Source organism: Anabrus simplex, chromosome X (assembly GCF_040414725.1).
Source record: "Anabrus simplex isolate iqAnaSimp1 chromosome X, ASM4041472v1, whole genome shotgun sequence".
NCBI classification, from domain to species: domain Eukaryota; kingdom Metazoa; phylum Arthropoda; class Insecta; order Orthoptera; family Tettigoniidae; genus Anabrus; species Anabrus simplex.
In genome coordinates this window covers 219,943,032-219,965,496 of record NC_090279.1, presented here as the reverse complement: position 1 = coordinate 219,965,496, position 22,465 = coordinate 219,943,032, and the positions used below count along the sequence as shown (strand labels likewise).

At 40.7% G+C, this 22,465-nt stretch overlaps 1 protein-coding gene across 1 annotated transcript in view; it reads right to left on the bottom strand.

Annotated features, from left to right (window-relative positions):
• car (vacuolar protein sorting-associated protein 33A) overlaps nt 1-22,465 on the bottom strand; it is a 62,250-nt gene that overhangs the window by 17,696 nt on the left and 22,089 nt on the right. The window contains exons 7-10 of the mRNA XM_067158675.2: nt 20,068-20,222; nt 11,478-11,630; nt 6,833-7,073; nt 3,836-3,958 (exon numbers count right to left, since the gene is read on the bottom strand). Coding sequence (XP_067014776.2) covers nt 3,836-3,958; nt 6,833-7,073; nt 11,478-11,630; nt 20,068-20,222 — 672 coding nt within the window. The remainder of the gene's footprint in view (nt 1-3,835; nt 3,959-6,832; nt 7,074-11,477; nt 11,631-20,067; nt 20,223-22,465) is intronic.

Sequence of the window (22,465 nt, the reverse complement as noted above, 5' to 3'; positions counted from 1 at the left end):
GACTTACAGTATTTCACGGCATAATCGTCGCACTTTTTATACCAAAATTTTCGAAAAAAATTGTAGGGTGCGACCATTATACGATGAATATTTAATACCAGTATTTGTATTACTCAAAAAATGTATTTATAACTAAATTGTATTTGATACAAATTTAAGATGTACGTAATACTCGCGTTTATACATCAAAATAATTAAAATAGTCTAAAACAAAATTCATAATTTTTCGCAACAATTCGGCGAACGTTTTTCCAACCTGAAAATAAAAATGAACGTATTAAGTTAATTTGTCATTAATTTGAGTATTAAAGTTAAAATATTACACTTGCAAAAAATTATCGCTTTGTTGTGAAATGCGGACTTACTGGTACGCAATTTATTCCAAATCTTCGGTGTCGCTATCGCAGGTTTCGCTATCTGATGCGCCGTCCTCGCCTCTGTTAATACCAGTATCAGATTCTTCGTCTCCCTGCCACACTGCGTCATCTTCGGAACCGTCTAGTGCATTCGAAATCCCAGTACTTTTGAAGCTCTTGGAGACTAGTTCAGGTGGTATAAGATCCCAACTCTTCTTCACCCACGAGCATAACAAGTCCAAGGGTGGACGCCTGATATTTCCGGCGGGCGTCAATTGCTGATCGCCGCTCATCATCCACTCGTTGTAAAATCGACGTAAGTGGTCTTTAAAGGGTTTATTAACACATACGTCTAGTGGCTGCAAAGCAGATGTTAGGCCACCGGGAATGACTATCTGTCGTGTCTTATTTGTAGTGAGAATTTGCTTCACTTCGTTCACGAGGTGACCTCGGAAACTATCTAAAACAAGCAGAGCTGGTTGTTTTAGTAGTGCACCAGGTCTTCTATTCCACACAGTTTTAACCCAATCCAGCATGAGTTCTACGTCCATCCAACCCTTTGGTTGCACTCGTACATGAATTCCACGGGGAAACTGTATATTCTTAGGCATCGTTTTCCTCTTGAAAATGATGGAAGGCGGCAACTTTCTCCTGTCAGCTGTAATGGCTAGCATTGCCGTGCATCGCAACTTCTCACTACCGCTGGTTTTCATTAATACACTCCGTGATCAGTTTAGCTCGTTGGTTGCGACACACTACTGCGCTTGCGCAAAGCTCGCAAACCGGAGCTCTAGCTAGCGCGGTGTAGATTTACTGTATAGTTGACTGTATTCCGAGACGTCAGTAACAAACATTCATTTTTTTCAATTTCTTTTAAACATACGGTAATTAGGTTAATATTTCTTCCCAGTTATTGATGATTTTACATTACATTACTGACGAGTTTATAAAATAAAACTTTAATAGCATTGGATAATAATTACCTTGACTGCTTGGATAAAAGTTTTCATCCCATGCCCGCACACTTATGACGTAGTAGTAAGATAAGAGTCTAGCGATGACAACTGAGACATCGTAAATAATTCGGCTGAATAATTCCGTGGAAATCTGCGTTATCGTCTTGGATTTCACTTCGTGCGCAATAACACAGGAGCCGGCCCCATGGTGTGCTTGCCTCTTACACGGAGGCCTCGGGTTCAATTCACGGCCGGGTCAGGGAATTTTACCTGTATCTGAGGGCTGGTTCGAGGTCCATTCAACCTACCTAGCCGGTATTTCCTGGCGACGTTGCCGATAAGCGATAACTTACAGCCTTACGTATTTCAAATGGGAACTCATAATATGTAGGTGGTGAATAACTAGTACACTGTCTCGCGACCACGTTGTCAAACTGCCGATAGTCTACCGGTAAGCCATGCGTCGTACATATACCGGTATTATTTATTTATACATTGTGCAACATGTCGCAAACGTGACTGTGTTGCCAAATTGCCCATAAACCATACACGTATTTAAATTGCGCATTCATGTGCAACTTACATTGCAGTTCCATTTACCTTTTAACCAGATTAGTGAACAAAATTTGGACTTGCGGCGATTATGTAATTAAAGGTTTAAAGTCCGATTTTTGTATTGAAAATAAAGGATGCAACGATTATGCCGTGAAATACGGTATGTCATCTAGACTTAAATGGTTTGCGCATGTTAAATGAATGAATAGCACAAGGTTACCATGTGCTTATTTGGAAAAGAGAATAACAGGTAGAAGACCAGCTGGAAGACCAAGAAGAAGATGGATGGACCAACTGAGGGAAGACGTGGAGAGAAGAGGATGGAACTGGGAATCTGTCATGGACAACAAAATCTTTTTGAATAAACAACTTTGGAAAATGCTCGTTTTCAAACACCCTACCCGGCTCGCTGGAAGGGCAAACCGATGATGAACGATTATGATGATCACAGGTGAAATTCGCTGCACTTGTCATAAATAATGTGCACAATATTGCATATAAACACTGTCCAGTACAGGTGTCTAATAAAGGACATAATGTCAAGAACACTCTCACCTCACTGGAAACCAATGGCAGTACCTCTTTGACACTAAAGCTTCACAACCGACTTATTGAGTAGGTGCTGTAATCTGTTCTGACAGTTTAAGAATAAGGAGACAATTTTAGAAACTACTGTTTGCCCAACTGTACACAGTGAAAGAAACAGGGCAGGAATTTCACGAACTATGTCCGAAGCTGATAGTGCTTGAACTCTCTAGGGAAGAAGCAACTGTGCCTCCAGAATGCACGACATTTCTTAGCCATAAGAGATGCTGTGGAGAGGAAGAGGCAAACTCTCACAAGCTGCAAAACACATCACTTGCTTTTAGAACCACGTTCCTCAACGCCAAGTGAACGCAATTTGTCAGCTCGCGGCCAAATCCACACTCCACTGAGATACAAACTAATTTATATCCAGTGGAATATCAGATACGTGCAGGCCACAGAGATTGTCTCGCTACTGTTGGCCTTCATAGCTCGCATATCAGCAGCCAATCAAACGTGCCCAAGAACTTCATTTCATGCCGTACAACAAGTTTCCTACACCCTCGAGCTTGAATCCTCAGCATGCAGTCGTGGTTCACTGCCCAAGTTCTTGAAAGTCTTCAAGTTTGATTTGACCTTTCCCTTTCCCTGTGTTGCCCTTCCTCAGTTTTTCTGTTTACTGTATCTACCTGTTCTTCAACTCTGTCGTCTGTACCCCAGATCACAATATCATCATGTTCATTTGTCTTCTTCTGTACGCTGCCCTCGTCCATTACTACTGTATTTTCTTCTTTCCTTTTGACTGACTATGTATCACATCAATTAGAGTTCAGTTTCATCCGTTTCTGTGCTTTGGTCCTCGTCCAGTTCTCCTTTCTTCTGCCCACGACACTTGGCTACGGGATCTAGCTTTTTCTCGAAAAGTCTTGGTGGTCTTGATCCTGGGCTTGTAAGCATCCCTGCTGCTGATTTCTTCCCATTTCTTCCAGGTCCTCCTTCAACTCCTGGTACCAGTGCACCATAGTTTTTCTGATTGGTCAGTATTCCTGGGTTCATTCTGTAGATATGTCCGAAGAAAATGGCTCTTCTCTTCCGGATGGTATCTGAGATATTTACTATCTTGAGATATATTTCTTGATTTCCTTTCTTACTGTATCGTCCATTCTCTGTTCTTTGGGGTCCCAGGATCTTCCTCAGAATCTTTCTCTCCACAAGTTCCAACTTCTTGCTCAATCCTGGTTTTATTATGTTCAAACTTTCAGCTGCACATAAAGCCTGCGGATGGACCATCGAGCTATTCTTCTCGTTGTAAGTGCTCACAGGCCAAGTTCAACTTGTTGATTCTCGATAACAGCAGCTCTCTTTCCGACAAGCTGTTGTCTATACCCTCTCCCAGATATCTGTGCCTCCTCTATTTGTTTATGTAAATAGCAAAGCACTTACAGTCCTCCTGCTGCGACAGGAAGCGGAGAGCCGAGACCTCTGCGAAGGTACAACCTCCGAGGAAGAAGACCAGCACCACCTTTGGATTGTCGTTCTGTGACGACTGACTGCTGATGGAACCTCCTGCAACAGATACATCAAGATTACACCAGGAGGAACTCCGGACAACTGAAAACGAACTTGGAGAGTATAAAAAACAAAAGATTCTACACAGAAAAAAGTGGGAGAAAGAATGAGAACTTACCTACAGAAAATGAAGAAAGATTGGAGCACAAAATGAGATGCCCCGGCAGTGGAAGAGGTCCGCTCACAACCTAGTGATTACGAATTGTATACCACTACCCTACACTGGTATAATAATAATAATAATTACGTGTGGCTATTACTAGCCGAGTGCAGCCCTTGTAAGGCAGACCCTCCGATGAGGGTGGGCGGCATCTGCTATGTATAGGTAACAGCGTGTTATTGTGGTGGAGGATAGTGTTGTGTGTGAGTTGCAGGGATGCTGCGGACAGCACAAACACCCAGCCCCCGGTCCACTGGAAATAACCAATTAAGGTTAAAATCCCCGACCCGACCGGGAATCGAACCCGGGACCCTCTGAACCGAAGGCCAGTACGCTGACCATTCAGCCAATGAGTCGGACACCCTACACTGGTGAAAATAACATTTAGAATTAAATCTTTAGATGTAACAAGAATCAAGCCTGGGGCTCTACAATGCAGCCACAGGTGTAGAACACAAAGGGAAAAAAGTGAAAAATTATGGCAAAAAGAAATTAAAGGTCAAGAGTTCATTGATAAATAGGAAAAATAGTGTCAGATGTATTTATTCGCTTGGAGTGTGACGGGGACATTCAAAGTACAGTGAATGTAGAAGTGGACCCAGGATAAGCAGATCCTATCTCAACAACAGCTCGTTCTGTACTTCTCTTTCATCATGGTACTGTCGTTAGTGCCGTTTCCTGATGCAGGATTAAGAACGAGGGGAAATATATGGAAGGAGGAAAGGATACCTGAAGATTGGCAACAAGGAAGCACTGTATCATTGTTCAGAAAAGGAAATAGGAAGAAATGTGAAAATTGTAGAGCTATAACTATTATCACATGGGCTAAAAATGATGGAGGAAGTCATAGACAGAAGACTACGGGAGATAATAGAAACACAATTAAAGGAAGAACAATATGGCTTTAGACTGAATAGATCAACAATAGACTTGATACTTACAGTGCAAACGATAATGGAAAAACATCTGGGAAGGAACAAGGAAATCATATTCATATTTTTGGATTTGGAAAAAGCTTATAATACAGTTAAGAGAAAACATGTATGGGAAGCCTACGGAAAAGGAATGTACAAAAAACATTAATTAATAAGATAAAAATGTTGTATCATGAGAGTAAAAGCAGTGTAGAAGTGGGGAGTGTTGACTCTGAAACATTTTATACAAGAAAAGGTCTCAAGCAAGGAAGTGCACTGCCGCCATTATTGTTTATTATATTGATGGATGAAATAATGAAACGTGTAAAACAGAGTATCAGTAGTGATGAAGTGAATGCTTTCGTATTTGCAGATGATGTGATTTGGGGAAAGGGAGAAAAGGAAGTACAAAGGAGACTGGACATTTGGAATGAAAATCTGAAGGAGATTGGAATGGTAATTAGTAAAAAGAAAACTGTAGTCATGCACTGTGGATAAGAGAAGCGAAGTGAACATAGATCGAGAACGGTTAGAGAATGTAGAACAGTTTACATATCTCGGTAGCATTATTAATGGAAGTAATGAAATCAACCCTGAAATTAATAACAGACTAAGTAAAGGTACAACATTTTATCATCAAGCCAGAGAGCTTTTATGGGATGACAAAGTACCCAAGAGAACAAAATTAACATTATATAAAGAGTATTTCATACCAATTGTAACACACGGACTAGAAACGCTCGTAACTAATAAGAGACAAGATAGTAAAATCCAAGCAGTAGAAATGAAGTTTTTAAGAACATCAGTTAAAAAGACAGGAAGAGATAGAATTCAAAATATTAAAATGAGAGAAGAGCTAAATATAGAACTGTTAGTACAGAACATACAGAAAGCAAGTCTGAGATGGTTCAGACATGTAAAAAGAATGGGAAAGGAACGCGTAGCAAGAAGGGAATTGGAAAGAGAAGTTCAGGGAAAGAGACCAGTTGGAAGATCGAGAAGAAGTGGATGGATCAGATTTGGAAGGACATTAGAGAAGCTGGATTGCATGTGGTGGAAGTAATGGAGCAGGGAAAGTGGAAGGACAGGAAGGAGTGGAGGGCTGTAGCTCAGTCCACTTTGATATGGCACCACTTAGGCTGCCTGCATGCAATTTTAGTGGCTCTGTTCTACTCCCCCAGGAGTCCTATCTTGAGCGATGTATGGCCGAGTTTTAATTAATTTTATATGTAAACAGCAAAACACGTCCACTTTGGAATCCAGGCTGACACTCCACCGCTCTTCTCAAGATGTGGTGTAGTGAATAACACCAACAGTATAACAGGGGCTCTCAACTTGGGAGTGTGGGTTGGCGACCAAAGGGAACCTGACCTGAATCCTGGCATTGCTTCCACTTACTTGTGCCAGGCTCCTCCTATCCGACCTCCTTTGGTCAACTCTTGTACTTTTCTGATCCCGACGCTATTAGAGCACTCGAGGCCTAGGGAGTCTTTCATTTTCATGCCCTTGACTTTCTATCTTCATTTTACAAAGTATAACATTCCTTCCATTTTTTCTCCTTCATTAGTGTTATAGAGGATGGTTGTACTTCCTCTTAAAACAATAATCACCACCTGCAGCGAACAATGGTCAACAAACAGTTAGCAGTTGAGGTCCACCACTGCAAAGATGAGACGGCGACAATGCTGCAGTGGAGAGAACACTCACCGAGGACACACAATGTTACCTTGAGTGGTGGAGTTCAGTTGCACCAACCTCACAGCTGAAAACAGTACAATAAATGTGCAGAGAACTTACTCCTTGGTCCCTGTCCGGGTGGCAACGTCTGCATCTCGTCAACGGTGGGTCCCGGCAACAGCCCCAGCACGTCCTGCAGCCCGCGCCAGCCTGGCGGCCGCACCAGGTGCTGGGCCAGTCTCACGCTGATAGGAGCGTACACGCTGTGGACGTAGCTTATGTCCGTGGGAGTTACCTCGCTGCTATCCTCCACCGTCAGGCGCAGCGTCTTGCGGAGCACCGTGTACTGACGAGAGCTTTGCTGGAACAGAACCCACATTGTTGTTTTTAATAGCAACATAATTGTAGAGACGGAGCTTTAATACACAGCATGTTCCTTATTTTTCAAGTCATCTGGATCCAATATGGTAGCTTCTCAGTTTGTGGTACGTTGAGCTTAATAATAATAATAATAATAATAATAATAATAATAATAATAATAATAATAATAATAATAATAATAATGTTATTTGTTTTATGTTCCACTAACTACTCTTTTACGGTTTTCGGAGACGCCGAGGTGCCGGAATTTAGTCCCGCAGGAGTTCTTTTACGTGCCAGTAAATCTACCGACACAAGGCTGACGTATTTGAGCACCTTCGAATACCACCGGACTGATCCAGGATCGAACCTGCCAAGTTGGGGTCAGAAGGCCAGCGCCTTAACCGTCTGAGCCACTCAGCCCGGCACGTTGAGCTTACATGCCGGTTCGAGACATTAAACACCTCCAAGACATGCAACTCTTACACATTGAAAATCAAGCAGAGCAGCAAAAGACAACATATGAGGTATATGGAAATGGCACATCCAGGCCATGGATCAAATATACTGATAAAAGCAAGGAAAAGGAACATCTGCAATAAGTGCTGGATTTCTTTTTCTTTTTAAAAGCAACTTCTTCCAACGTACAACTTGACCTGAGCCTGCAGCACCACTAAGCATTAAGCTCGATGTCCTACGTTTTAAAGGAACTGAGACGTCTGGCAGAAAGTGAGACCTGCGTCTCTCCATTTTTATGGGAGACAAAAGTGCAACAGTGAGATGGCCAGCAATACTCCATTATTTATCTACAAGAGCAACAATGTTGACTTGCAAGGACACGTGCATCTCACGTTCTGCTCAAATACCGATTATTGTACACGTGTGAACTGAATCGGACAAGTCCCACACACTGACTTGAAGGTAATGAGAGAACTTGAGCTCGATAACATTCAAGAGTTTACTCTACTTGCAGTGATCAAAATGGGGCAAGCAACCAACACTCAGACTCTCGACTGGCCTTTGCTTCAACCTGAAAACAAGTGGCCAATTACCAGAGCTTTCAGACGACACCAGTAGGAATTGTTATTGTAGTCGAGATAGAATAAAAATTATAGGAGAGGAACAAACGAGTGTCAGGGAGAGAAAGCGAGTGAGGGGAACATGATGGCACATCAGTATGGGAAGAGGAGACGATGACAATCACCACACGTTCCTTCCCTGTCAAGAATTAAAACTACTTCCTTCGATGACTTCTCTTGCAAGGAAACCCCGAGCAATTAGTCTGTCTCGCAGCTCGTCTTCCACAAGTCGTTCTTGTCATCCTCAGCCACTACAGGTAGAGTAGAGAAATACAGCGGCTCATGTTTCCAGGCACGTTCTAATTTTATTAATCTTGCATTAGTTAGCGGCTGCTCGGATATGCATAACCGTTACCACGGTACCGTAATACTTTCTTTGCTTAGCGGAGTTTATTCCTGCGTCCATATCCATTTTATATTATCATTCGAATTATTTCAATAATATTACTGTGCATGGGAGCCAGCGGCACTACCGTCTGCAGTACCGTTAGAGGCAGCATATGCGTCGTAACAGGTAATGAAGTGGAATTGGAGAAAGAATGTTTTGTTCGGTGGTAGGTGGCAAAAATGCTGCATGGTAATATCCTTGTTACTGCAGTAGTCCTGACTGTGTAATTCACAGGAACGGCACACAGTGCTGAGTGGCGCAATCACGGATCAGTGAGACGCAACACACAAACGGCTCATTGCCGGCACAATGGAGAATGGCAAGGAGCCGAACTTCCGCTGCGAGACGTACAGAGCCATGGCACAATGAAAGAACCGTACACTATCACGGATCAGTGGGAGGCAACACACAAACGGCTCATTGCCGGCGCACTGGACACTGGCGGGGAGCCAAACTTCCACTGCGAGACATACAGAGCCATGGCACAATGAAAGAACCGTACACTATCACGGATCAGCGAGATGCAACACACAAACGGCTCATTGTCGGCACAATGGAGAATGGCAAGGAACCGAACTTCCGCTGCAGCGAGACATACAGAGCCATAGCACACTGAAAGAACCGTACACTGTAACGGACTCCCGCTTTCAGCTCATTTGAAAATAATACCCACTTGCATTCATTGTCCTCTTCTTACAGAGAGTTTTAAATAATAGATGGATTTATTTGCAATGTTAAAGAGGTAGTCAAAACATAATATTCTAAAGTACCTAGCTAGTAAATAGGTAGGCTAAGGTTATTCTACTTATTAGTTTAATGAATCAGTATTATAACTTAGTTGACATTCGACAATTAATTCAACTCAATTCTCTAGCCCACACTATGACTATGAATCATGTTCAGGACTACTCAAAATTCTGTTTTATACTGGGAAAACCGCTCAGTATTTTCTCAGTTCGTATGTTGCATCATTGCACAAGACTTCAATAATCAAATCACGAGATCACCGGTGTACATGGACAGTGAGTCGACTGATGCAATAGCTTAAATAAAAAGATGTTGAATCAACAGAGGGCTACTGTACATCTTGGTAGCCTATACAAAATATGACGATTCAAAAAATCACTGACATAGAAAAAACATATCTTCAAAGGTGACCACACAATTTGGCAATGTGGTTGAGTTCGCTTAGCTATGAGCTTGCATTTGGAGGATGGTGGGTTCGAATCCTACCGTTGGCAGCTGTTAAGATGGTTTACTGTGATTTCCCATTTTCACACCAGGCAAATGCTGGTGTTGTACCTTGAGGCCACGGTCTCTTCCTTCCCCCTCTTAGCCCTTTCCTATCCCATTGTCACCATAGGACCTATCTATATCGATGCGATGTAAAATAGTATAGTATTATAAATTTGCTCATTCAGGACAGGTATTTCAAGTTCCCTATGGGAATCAACATCTATATCATCCGATGGCCAAGCAGGCATCAATTTTTGGTGATGAGACGGGGTCTCTTGGTGCATTGGCGCTGCCGGTGGCTCCAGTTGGCCTGCGCAGTGGCCTCCACGGTATGCACTGGCCAGCGTATTGGTGGGTGTGCTAGGTGCCGGCTGATGGGCCCGCCCTAGCACACGAGGGCGAAGCGCTGGCAGCCGGGAGTGAGCTGGCTGGAAGATTTATAATGTCCAATGGCGGACCATTTGTATTGGTATTACAACCACATACCATCGATCATTTACTATCACTGCTTCGGGATGGTGGAATGCTCTTCCCAAAGGCATCAAGGATGCTGCATCAAAAAGTATATTTAAAACCTCCTACCAGCAGTTCCTCGTTAAGTGCTTCCAGCAAGGTACAGTACCTGTATGAGTGAAACGAGTGATTGTGTGTGAAAATGATATCAGATTATTGCACAATAAATTAAATATTGGTTTAATATGATAATTTAAATTAAATTAAAAACAACCATATTGTATTTACGAAGTAGAAGTAGTCTAAAAATAGCTAGTAGTAAGTACAGTATTTAACTTAGATCTAGGATACAATTAGTTAAATTTCATTTAGTATTTTTATTAAGCTTACTAGTATTTTTACATTCGTATTTCTTTCGTTGTGTATTGATTTTTTTTCCTCAAACCTGTATTATGTAGGCAGTTACTTTTTCTTTCATTCTTCTTTGCATGTATATATTAATATTTTTGTCTTAAAAATGAGTGTTATTTGTAGTTCTTGGTATTTTAAGTTAATCAATGTCATTGTATGGAATAATAACAATATGTGTGTGGTTCAGTGTAAGAAAGGGCCAAGAGCCCTAACTTTGCCACAGAAAATAAAGGCTTTATCCATCTATCTATCAAAATCGGCACATACAGACTACAGTGGTACAGGCATGTGATGAGGATGGAGCCTACAAAAACAGACAGAATAAATTTGGAAAGACAGGAAGACCTAAAACCAGATGGATGGACATGATCAAGGTTGATCTAGTTACCAGAGGATGGACAGGAAGAAGGGGAAGAGACTCATTAACAGTACCCGGTAAACTGGAACTGTACAATGATGATGTGTACCTTGTTAAATATTCCCGTTATGTGAAGAAGTTTTATAAAGATGACCATAAAGGGTGATAGAATACTTTTTAACAAAACAGTCACGAGGATATAGTGCTCATTCAAACAAAATATGAATTTCAGTTACTTCATAAATTTCAAAATCGCCTTCTGAAAAATGAAGGATTTTTGGCATATTGAGGTGTGCAGGCAGCGGTTTACATCAATGGTGTTGTCTATGGGGTGATACATGTTAAACTTGCGAGTTAATAAAGAATACTATAGTAAAAAATTTCACAAACAAAACAGTTCAATAATAAGAAAGGAAAATGTACAATAGTTTCATAGAAATAATGAGATTAAAAGAATGTAAAGAAAACATTGCTAGTTACCTGAACTCTAAGGAGGCCCGCACTCTCAAGGTTGGCGAGGGTGAGGACGTGCTGGAAGCCGTAAGTCTGGACGATCTCTCTCTTGTAGTGCTCCAACACCTTGAGCTTGAGGCCGCTGTTGGTCACCGACTGCATGCACACCAGCCTGAGGACCTGCATCAAACACGGAGAGGAAGGAGCTGCTCATTCACGACAACAAGAGCACACAAGACAACGGAATATACATAGATTAGAATGAATATTTAAAACCAATCGTAACATAAAAATTAAAATAAGGTTAGGAAACAAGACAACTACAGGCACGATGTGAACAGCGGAATGAACCCTATGAGGTCATGGTTTGAAGGACTTTTGTGGCCAAAACTTCAAATTAAGGCAATTTTCCTACGAGTAATGTTTATTATTAATTAATAAAATGCAGTTCAAAAATTGAACAACAAAAAAAAAAGACTTACGAAAGATAAAAAATGACACAATCGAACAGGGTTTGTTTGATATTTACAAAACAAATGTAAAAACTTCCTTCTCGGGTACATGGGGTGGAGAATGACACAAACCTACAGCGTGTTCTACATCGACACAGAGGGCTAATCCCCGTACCTATTAAAGAAAAGTTGAAGCATTTACTTTACAATATAAGGAACCTGATAAACCAATGATGACGAAGTTACATATTCGTAGAAAATGGAAGCACATTTTAAGAGGCGTTAACTTTACAGTTTATACAAAAAAGGTTCGAAAAGACACTTTCCTCATCAGAATTTAGGATATTCAAAACCTTGACTAATTGACTTCAGTGAGGAAAACGCCTGCACAAGAAATTAAAGTTATCAAAATCGACTTTCAATATATTAGGTCGTGTTACGTACATATAGAAAGATGTTAAGTTCAGAACAACAGCATGCCAATGGTGCAGGCACTGGAGCACTCTCCCAGTCCCAGTCTTCCCTCACCGAGTATTGTCTCCAACATTACGTACGTAGAATTATTCCCTTTCAGCCAACGAACAGGACAAGAACTGTTCCATCCACACTAAGAAAGCCTGCAACGTATCAATGCCAACAGAGCAGCCCACTCCAAAACACTGCCTATTTTAAGATATTTAAACCATTAGGGAAGGTTCCGTAGCTTAGAGAAACCAGTTTGGTTCTTTTTAAGATATTTTGATGAGTGAGTGAGTAGGAGGTATTTTTCAGTTGTATACATACAATGAATTGCCAGCAGCCTGTCTCAGTCTATTGTACACAGGAGAACAACAGCCCTACTTCCTCCCCTCACACTGTGATAGAATCTTGCACTGATCTCATCGCGACAGCGCATTTCAAGTTCCCCGTTACCCTGTCTCTCTTCTTCGTAGCAGCCTTCTCTATTTCAACAAACAACACAGTTTGCAGCACCATGACGAACAGATGCTCCGCTTCCTCTCTCAGGTTTCGCAAATCACCTCCGTGTGCATCATGTCTCATTTTAAAGATTGGGGTAAACGATCTGCCTCATCTAAAGCTTTACGTCAACTTTCTTTTCTGATCTTGATGTCTGTTGTATAAGGGCGAAAAGTAATTCCTCTCTCTCCTCAAACGAGGAACTAGGGCCCCTGAATGTCATTCTTCTGGCACACACCTGCCACCTGCCGTGATTTACTGTTCCTAATGTTTCCAAAGGCTCACTCAGTTCCCTGAAATGTCGATCTCCGTTGTCTGCATTCCACTCCCAGTAGCAGAACATCACAGTTCACCTCCATCTGAATGGAGCCGCACTGTTGGTCTGTGACAAGTAGGGCTATTTACTCTCTCCATCATTTAAATTTCATTCTTACACAATTTGCTCTAAATCTCACTGACTCAGATAGGTCTTACGGTGACGATAGGACAGGAAAGGGTTAGGAGCCATGGCCTTAATGAACGACCAGCCCAGTACTTGCCTGGTGTGAAAATGGGAAATCACTGAAAACCATCTTCAGAGCTGCCAGTAGTGTGGTTCGAACCCACTACCTTCTGTTGCTCGGTCCTTTTAAAATATGTTCTTCCTTTATCAAGAGTTGAGTGTTCAGTAGTTCTTATCACACTTGTCTTCAGCATTTCTACTGGCTCATTATTTAGTCTTCTCTATGTCTGTGTCAGCTTCTTATTTTTACTCTCTCCACTTTCCTTCCTTTTAGCTTGGCAACTCTACGGTCTCATTCAAACGCTGTGCAGGCAAACTCGTGACATTTAGAAGCTCTTTTTGGTGTTCTTTCTAAACCACAACATGATCAGACACTGTTCTTTTGTCACTCATCCACATCGCATCATTGCTCGGGATTAGTACTCCATCTCTTCTGCCAAAGTCTCCCGCTGCATTATTACTGCCGTATACAAATAGTTTCCCAATGTCTTCACAGATGGAGCAAACTGTCTTACACTCCAGTCAGCGGGAATACACTTAAAGAATTGGAGCGGGTGAAGCGTTATCTGATCCCGTAACGATTAAGAGAGGAGGTCTGCAGGGAGACGTTAACTTTCTCCCCTCAGTTTATGTTGATGGGGAATGCTAAGTACTGAGAGACGGCAGTCAATATCTGAAACTGTTTGTGCGATGGCGAATTGTTAGCACAGGTGTTGACAGATGCCTTCATTATTACTTCTTATCGTTTCATGCTCAATATCTACCCGATTCATTCTCTTAAGATTTTCACTTGAGGCTGCGTCAAAGAGCTGTGAACGTCATCAACAAGCAACTTCTACAACAATTACTCAAGTCTATCGACACGACACGTATTAAAAATGAGCCTGTCAAGTACGCGACAGGGCTTTCGAACAACTTGGTGTCACCTGGAGTACCATCGAACGTCTTGGAGCTGAAGATTTTCCTTCCCAAGAACGTGAATCATCCTTCCCTTTGCAACGAAGCACAAGCCCCTGGCGATGGAGAATTCATTCCTGAGGTTCAAATCATCACTTCCGATATAGAGTTGCAATTTAGACGTCTGCAGTTCCCAGTTTCTTTCAGTTTCGCTATGTGCACAAGAACATTCGCTTAAAGTTGTAGGACTCGATCTTCGGAAACGGTGCTTCTCCTGTGGTCAACTGCACGTGAGTTGTTCAAGACTTGGAAAGACAAACACTCCATACACATTGGCTCCAAATGGAAGGATACTTAATATAGTTTATCCGGAAGCTCTGTAAGGAAAAATTACTTTCTTTTAATACAACATGGTATTTTATATTGCTTTAATATTATATTTACCATACACCGAGATGATATCTTAAGCATTAAGAGTAAATTCATGCAATTTATGTGAAAAATATGTGTGTTAATAAATATAGGCCTAATGCTCTTTCGCTTTTAAACAAATGGCTTAAAAACACGTAACGGTTGAATGAAGCAGTGGGTAGATGTAAATAATATTAATAATAATAATAATAATAATATTATTATTTGTTTTACGTCTCACTAACTACATTTTTAAGGTCTTCGGAGATGCTGAGGTGCCGGAATTTAGTCCCGGAGGATTTCTTTTACATGCCAGTAAATCTACAGACACGGGGCTGTCGTATTTGAGCACCTTAAAATACCACCAGACTGACCCAGGATCGAACCTGCCAAGTTGGGGTTAGAAGGCCAGCGCCTTAATCGCCTGAGCCACTCAGCCCGGCATATATGTAAATATGAGGTAAAACATTTGATAGGGAATCTGCCACCTGAGGAGCTCACTTCTAACACAGCAGTTTGTAGTGTATTCCTGAACAAGCATTTATGTTGGTCTTCAATATCTGCATGACACACGTAGTAGTCAAAGGAGTATTTAGTTATGACACATCAAAACAGCTCATTCTGTTTCCTAATGTAATGAATATAATTATATTTGTATATAAAATAACCTAGCTTGTTTCCTCACCATAATCTAATGCACTGAACAGAACGAGATATTTAGGCACAATTAAAACTGTTAAAAGCTGGTCTGAGTGTCTCAGACGGTTGAGGCGCTGCCCTTCTGACTCCCAACTTGGCAGGTTCGATCCTGGGTCAGTCCAGTGGTATTACAAGGTGCTCAAATATGTCAGCCTCCTGTCGGTAGATTTAGTGGTACATAAAAGAACAGCTGTGGGACACATCTTGGCATCTCCGAAAAAAGGAAAAGTAGTTAGTGGGACGTAAGAAAAGCAACTAAAACCATTATAAGTTTAAATGTGTTTAGATACTCGTCTCTTCACTAGTTGTACCTGAGACTTCAACCTTCCGTCAGAGCCCATATACTCCTCCTTTACCTGCCTCGGCTTGAGTGGTGCTCGTTATCTTAGAGCGTCAACATCCTTAATATATTCGTCCACCTGCTACCCCATTCTTCGCCTCCTTCCCTCCACATTATCAACAGTATGTCATAGAAAGAAAGAGATCCACCGTATCAATACTAAATTTAATAATGTTTTTTAAAACAGGACCGGTTTCGACTTATCACAAGTCATCCTCAGCTGTCATTTACATACACATTAGAATACATGTTTTAACAGTTGTATCTTACAAATAAACATGTCATGTTTGATAGACATTAGGTAGTATGTCTAGAAGTGAAATTCTGCTTCTTACATCTAAGTTTAGAGGATCAAGAATATTAAAAAGATATCTATCTTTAACACATTAAAAGAATTATAACACATGATAAAATTTGTTGTTTACACCTGACCTTGAATATAGCATTAACGTTCAAGTTTTACTAGTAATAGTTCTTTAAAAGGACTTTCATATTGCGTTGTTTTTAGTCGACTAAATATGCTTTAATGTAGCCGCATGTGCTTATACAGTATATTTTTTATTAGGCTTAGACTTTGTCAAAATGAGTAATGTGAATTTGAAGTTGAAATTACAATAACAAAGTGAAATGCGTTTGAAATAACAGTAATCTAGGTGATTGTAACCTCTGTTGAATGACTCCTGCAATTATATGCTATTTAAAATACATTTCATGCAAAGAAGACATTAGCACACTTCAATATGTAAGAGTTGAAAGTTATAAGACAATCATATACGTTTTGTGAAATTCATATGAAGTATTGTTCTTTCTTCACGTGTACATGCCAAGTTCAAATGGGGCGCTATTGGCCACTATTTGCTAAAGTCCAATCACTATAAACTTATATTGTCTTGTTAAATATACAGATTGAAGATGAATGTGCTGCTGGGGTTATGAAAGCTGTTGTAGGTGAACTTGTGGACACGCCAAGCTGCCAAGCGATACACTTCCCAAGCATCTCACGACAATAGTTAGCAAGTATCATAGACCGAAAAAGAACCACCTACAACAACAGCTTTCATAACCCCAGCAGCACATTCATCTTCAATCTGTATATTTAACAAGACAATATAAGTTTATAGTGATTGGACTTTAGCAAATAGTGGCCAATAGTGCCCCATTTGAACTTGGCATGTACACGTGAAGAACAGTACTTCATATGAAGATTTACAAATTTGCAGGACTGCCTGTTACCTTTTAACTTGCATATTGAAATGTACCATTGTCTTATGTTGCATTTAATGTATTTTACACAGTATATATTTGAAGAGGTCATTCAATACAGGTTTTAATTACCTGGCATTTCATTTCTCAACGCAATCTCAAATTCAGATTCACATTACTTAATTTGACAAAGTTTATATAAAGTATACTACCCCATTTGAAATTGACACATACGCATGAAGAAAGAACAATACTTCATATGAATTTCACAAAACGTATATGATTGTCTTATAACTTTCAACTTTTACATATTGAAGTGTGCTAATGTCTTCTTTGCATGAAATGTATTTTAAATAGCATATAATTGCAGGAGTCATTCAACAGAGGTTACAATCACCTAGCTTACTGTTATTTCAAACGCATTTCACTTTATTATTGTAATTTCAACTTCAAATTCACATTACTCATTTTGACAAAGTCTAAGCCTAATAAAAAATATACTGTATAAGCACATGCGGCTACATTTAAGCATATTTAGTCGACTAAAAACAATGCAATATGAAAGTCTTTTTAAAGAACTATTACTAGTAAAACTTCAACGTTAATGCTATATTCAAGGTCAGGTGTAAACAACAAATTTTATCATGTGTTATAATTCTTTTAATGTGTTAAAGATAGATATCTTTTTAATATTCTTGATCCTCTAAACTTAGATGTAAGAAGCAGAATTTCACTTCTAGACATACTACCTAATGTCTATCAAACATGACATGTTTATTTGTAAGATACAACTGTTAAAACATGTATTCTAATGTGTATGTAAATGACAGCTGAGGATGACTTGTGATAAGTCGAAACCGGTCCTGTTTTAAAAAACATTATTAAATTTAGTATTGATAAGGTGGATCTCTTTCTTTCTATGACATACTATAGATATCAATACGGAACATCGTGAAATTTATTAATCAAGTTATTAATCAAGACATTATCAACATGTTTACTTTCTCTTGCTTCTCATTTCATTTTCCTAGCATCCAGATTTTTCTCTTCTCCAATTCCTCTGCCAATGTCAGGATGTTTAATGCGCAACTCTCTCACCCCCTCAGTACTCCAGGAACTGCACGTCATTTGCCTTAGCATTTTCCGAGGCCTTGTTGCTGTTAGTACTACACTGACAGTCTTGCCAGGCCACTCCTAATACGGAGTAAGAATGCCTCTTGCAGCCGCTCCTCGAATTCCAGCATCGTTTCCTACACTGAGGAAATCATCATGCCACCTATGCAAACCTATCCGCTTGAAGCCGTTGGTACTTTTATGGGTTCACCTTATTTACTGCTGCCCAAATAAATACTTGCACTAACACAAATTAATAGGGGTAACATACATATTGTCCTAGACTACATAACTCTGTTGATGCCTAGGACACAAGAAATATCTTAGAAACTACAATTTAGAGATCGGGTGTAAATAGTCAGGAGATGTAATTGTAATATTTAAGGCAGTAAATTAATTGTAACATGAAAATCATGCATGTATTAAAATAATTTTGATTGTAATAAATGATTACCATCTCCCCAGTTCTACTGTACACTCTACTCCATTACCAAAGCAGGGTTCCATTCCTCCTGCAACATGGCTGTAGAATCTACTGCCCTGTCCTCTGATACCATCAGTACTCATCACCTGATCAGTGGAGAGGTAGCCTAACGTTTGGCAAATTGAAGTCCGGCTTTGTGGCTAAACGGATAGAATGCTTGCCTTTGGTACAATGGTCCGGTTCAGTTCTCAGAATCAACACCCTCGTACTGTTAATTCCCCTGGCTTCGGGGCTGGGGTTTATTACGTCTTCGCCATTCATTTCATCCTCATTAGGTCACCACGAAACCTATACATATGCCAAGCACCAATATTATTATTATTATTATTATTATTGGTGATAGGAAATCAAGAAATCCTTTGTATAATTGACTAGAGTGGTCCAATGTAGGTCACAAAATGTAAAATAAATATAATAATAATAATAATAATAATAATAATAATAATAATAATAATAATAATAATTATTATTATTATTATTATTATTAAATTAACATTTTGGATTTTTGAGCTGTCATACCCATCATTCACTTGTTTATTAGCTTCCTCGGGAGATCAGTGGTGGTGTCCGACCCATGATCAAGGGTTCGATTCCAACCAACCAAAGAAAACACTAAACCTGAAAGACTGTATTTCATTTCAGCAGATCTACGTTGTTGTTGGGTATTCAGCCCGAAGGCTGGTTGTATCCTCAACAGGTTCACCATTAGCTGTCATAGATGGCCTAGGTGTCATTGAAGAGGCGTACTAGGGAAATGAGGAGTGAGGTAGTTTCCCGTTGCTTTCCTCACCGAGTCAGAAGTTGTTGTTGCACGTCAGTCTGCCAAGCCCACCGAAATGCCTGCACCAATCGAACCTATTAGCGATATTTTCACACCATGAGTTCATGACAAGGACTGGCTGCATAAGGATTGGCATTACTAGCATCGCTCATACCTCAGTCACTTTCATATTGTCAAAGCCAAGGAGACAGGTCAATGAAAGTAACAATTTTCTTCTAGCCCATACCAGAAGACGTAGCGCACTGTAAACACTACATCTCAGATCTACGTATAAAAAGAAAACTATTTTACTCCTATAACAGCAGCCCTACAAGGATGTAGGAGTAAATGGGAGTGAAATACAAACACTGTGTTATGTGAGGAATGCACGGTTGTTCGTGGCAGTGGTGATCTGACGGAGCGAAGCCCATATCCCCCGGTCGTCGCACCTATAGGGCATACGGCAGCAACCCGTGCGAGGTGGGTGTAGGGGAGAGGGATGCAGCGCTTGGGCTGCAAGATCAGCCCACGATGCCCTGCTCTCGGAGTTATGTGTAACGTTTTTCCTCACTGCTTTCAAATTTTGTAAATGGAACATATCAGATGCTTACGTTATAATGTGTTTTAGATTTTCATCGTTGTCAATTGAGGTTTGGCTTCACCGGTAGCCCTCAGTATACGCCACTGGGGATCAAAACTGTACCAACAACAAACACATACAAATTATGTTGCCTACCAAAAACACAAGCAAGTAGGAAGCCTCTAAAGGTAAATACTCTGAGAAGTTCACAGCCGTTACCTTAATGAGAGGTTCCTTCTGAGCAATGCAGTCCTCAATGTAGGGATGGGCTTTGTCCGTGTCGATCCCGTTCATGAACTCTTGCTCTGTCTGCAGCGATTCCAGGAACGAATTGGAATCTGTCACTTCTTTGATCAGTTCGGCAATAGTGGTGTCTGGAATGAAATACAGCATAGTCCACCTGGTCGACTACAACAGAACAAAACTGACACACAGGCAACCTAAATGTCTACCTACAGTTGCTGAGGTCACAGAATCATCATTATTAGGAAAAGGATTTTAAGGTGGAAGGTGCAGTCAGAAAAGGGGAAAAAAGGTTCTGAGAATACATATAAAAAGATGCCAAAAAGGTGCAAAACAATGTGTTTATGAAATCATGTCAATTACCTTATCCCATTTACTGGGTTTGAATAATTAATAAACTTGTCATATTGGATTGCTCGCAACATTTCAATGTCGCTAGCGCTTTGAGCTCAGTACATTCTCATTTAGTGAGAGAAACTCCACTCGACAACTACAGAAATCAATGAAGCACATCTTTTCAGCGCTCGTAAATGGAGTTCAGTCAATGTTGCAAAGGTTTCCAGATGTGGATTGTTCTTCAAATTTAATTCCAATTTGTGTTTAGCAATTCCACCAACGTTCTCCCCAACGCTCGTCAATATCTTCCTAACTCTGAATCACACGAGGCAAATAGTTGTAGCGACGCATTGCAAAAAGTTCCAAGTCTAGATCTTTGTTGTTGGACCGGCTTGATGGCTTCTGCATTAAGTTGAGTCTAGAGCACATATGAAGGATTCGTTTCCTTGCCCAGGAAGAAAAGATTCTGTTTAAATGTTTTAAAAACACAGATAAAAGTGGCAACGTGTAGTATTCTCACAAAAACAGGTGCAACAAATTGTATATACTGACCGGCATTAGTTTTGTGTCATCAAAAACAAGAAAGAAAGAACAAATACTTCTCCTGGGTTGGGTTATGAATCAAGGATTTCCAATGTTTGATGACTCTCCATCACTTTCGTCCACTGTATCCATCCATCTGTTTCGAGACCTTCCTATTCCTTATGGTCATTGGCCTGTTGGTTTCCCTGTAAATAGTTTCTTCTGCCATTCACATCACGTGTCTCCATCATTTCAGCTTCCTGTAACTGAAATCCTCTTTCTAACCCTTCCATGGCACCTGAACTCGTCTCACCTCGTTCTCCATATAGAATACGACCCTCACAGTGTGGTAAAAAAGAATCTGCATTTCACAACTTCTACATGTCCTCCCTCCCTTCCTGTTGTGAGCATTTGTCCTCGTCTTGTGGACTGCAGCATACCAGCCCTTCTCCTAGTGCTGAACCTCTGAAAATGGCACCCGTTATGCTACAGAGGCAGACGTGGACTGTGTCTCCGTCTTTACACTGGTAAATACATTCCCTTTTCAGCTCCAGTCATCAGGGGATGCTGTTGTTGTTCTCCCAGTCACAGTTTACACCTCTCACAACGAAGCACCGCCTTCACCCATTACCATTACGGACAGCACTTCCTCGTCTTTGTCTTGCTGTACACTGCATTCGAGCATTCCCTTTCCAAATTCTCTCTGCTCCATGACTTTCCACACCTTTCCTCTGCACTGGACAGTGACAGATATGTTTTTAGGAGGTCTATCTGGAATTAGCGTGGGCAGAATCATCTTCCTCCTCATGCTATTACCGTGTGCTAAGACAGTACGGTAGAAGTAAATGGGGCTGCGTTTTCACAAGTTTCCACTGTCTTTGACTGCCGTTTCTTCTAGGCCACAGCAAAGTCCCTTCCACATGGTAATATCACCAAAGCCAGGATAATCTTCGTCATAATACGTATCTTGTGAATAGAATCATTGTGTGCTAAATCAGTGACAGTTTTCTTAGACGTAGATCTTGATGCCACATATTTCTCTCAATTTATCGCAACTCTTCTTATGTCTCCTACGAGTGGAGTGCAGCCTCTGAATGTCGTAAGGAGCTACTGAGCCCAAAAATATAGCAACGATTGTATGCAGCAGAGAAATTTACACACATCCTTTTTTTAAATATCTGTACACTTGTTCGTTCTGAAACATGGCGTGGGAAGACATAATGTTATACACTGGGATGGACGACGACTGTGCTCATTGCAATACTGAAGAGCTGAAAGTCCTGCTGGGATGTATGAGAGAGAGGGACTCAATGAAAGGACATGGTTCAGGCACAGGTAAAGAGAAGGCAAGCATTTCAAATGAAAGAAAAAGGCATAAGACCCAGAGGAAGAAGATGTCAAAGGCAGATCTGGGAAGAAGACTGAGAAAAGTAGAAGAGGGGAAAGGATAGAAGCAGATAGAAGTCTGCCAAACTTAATCGGACAAGAACAAGTGGTCAGGAAAGACAAATATTCA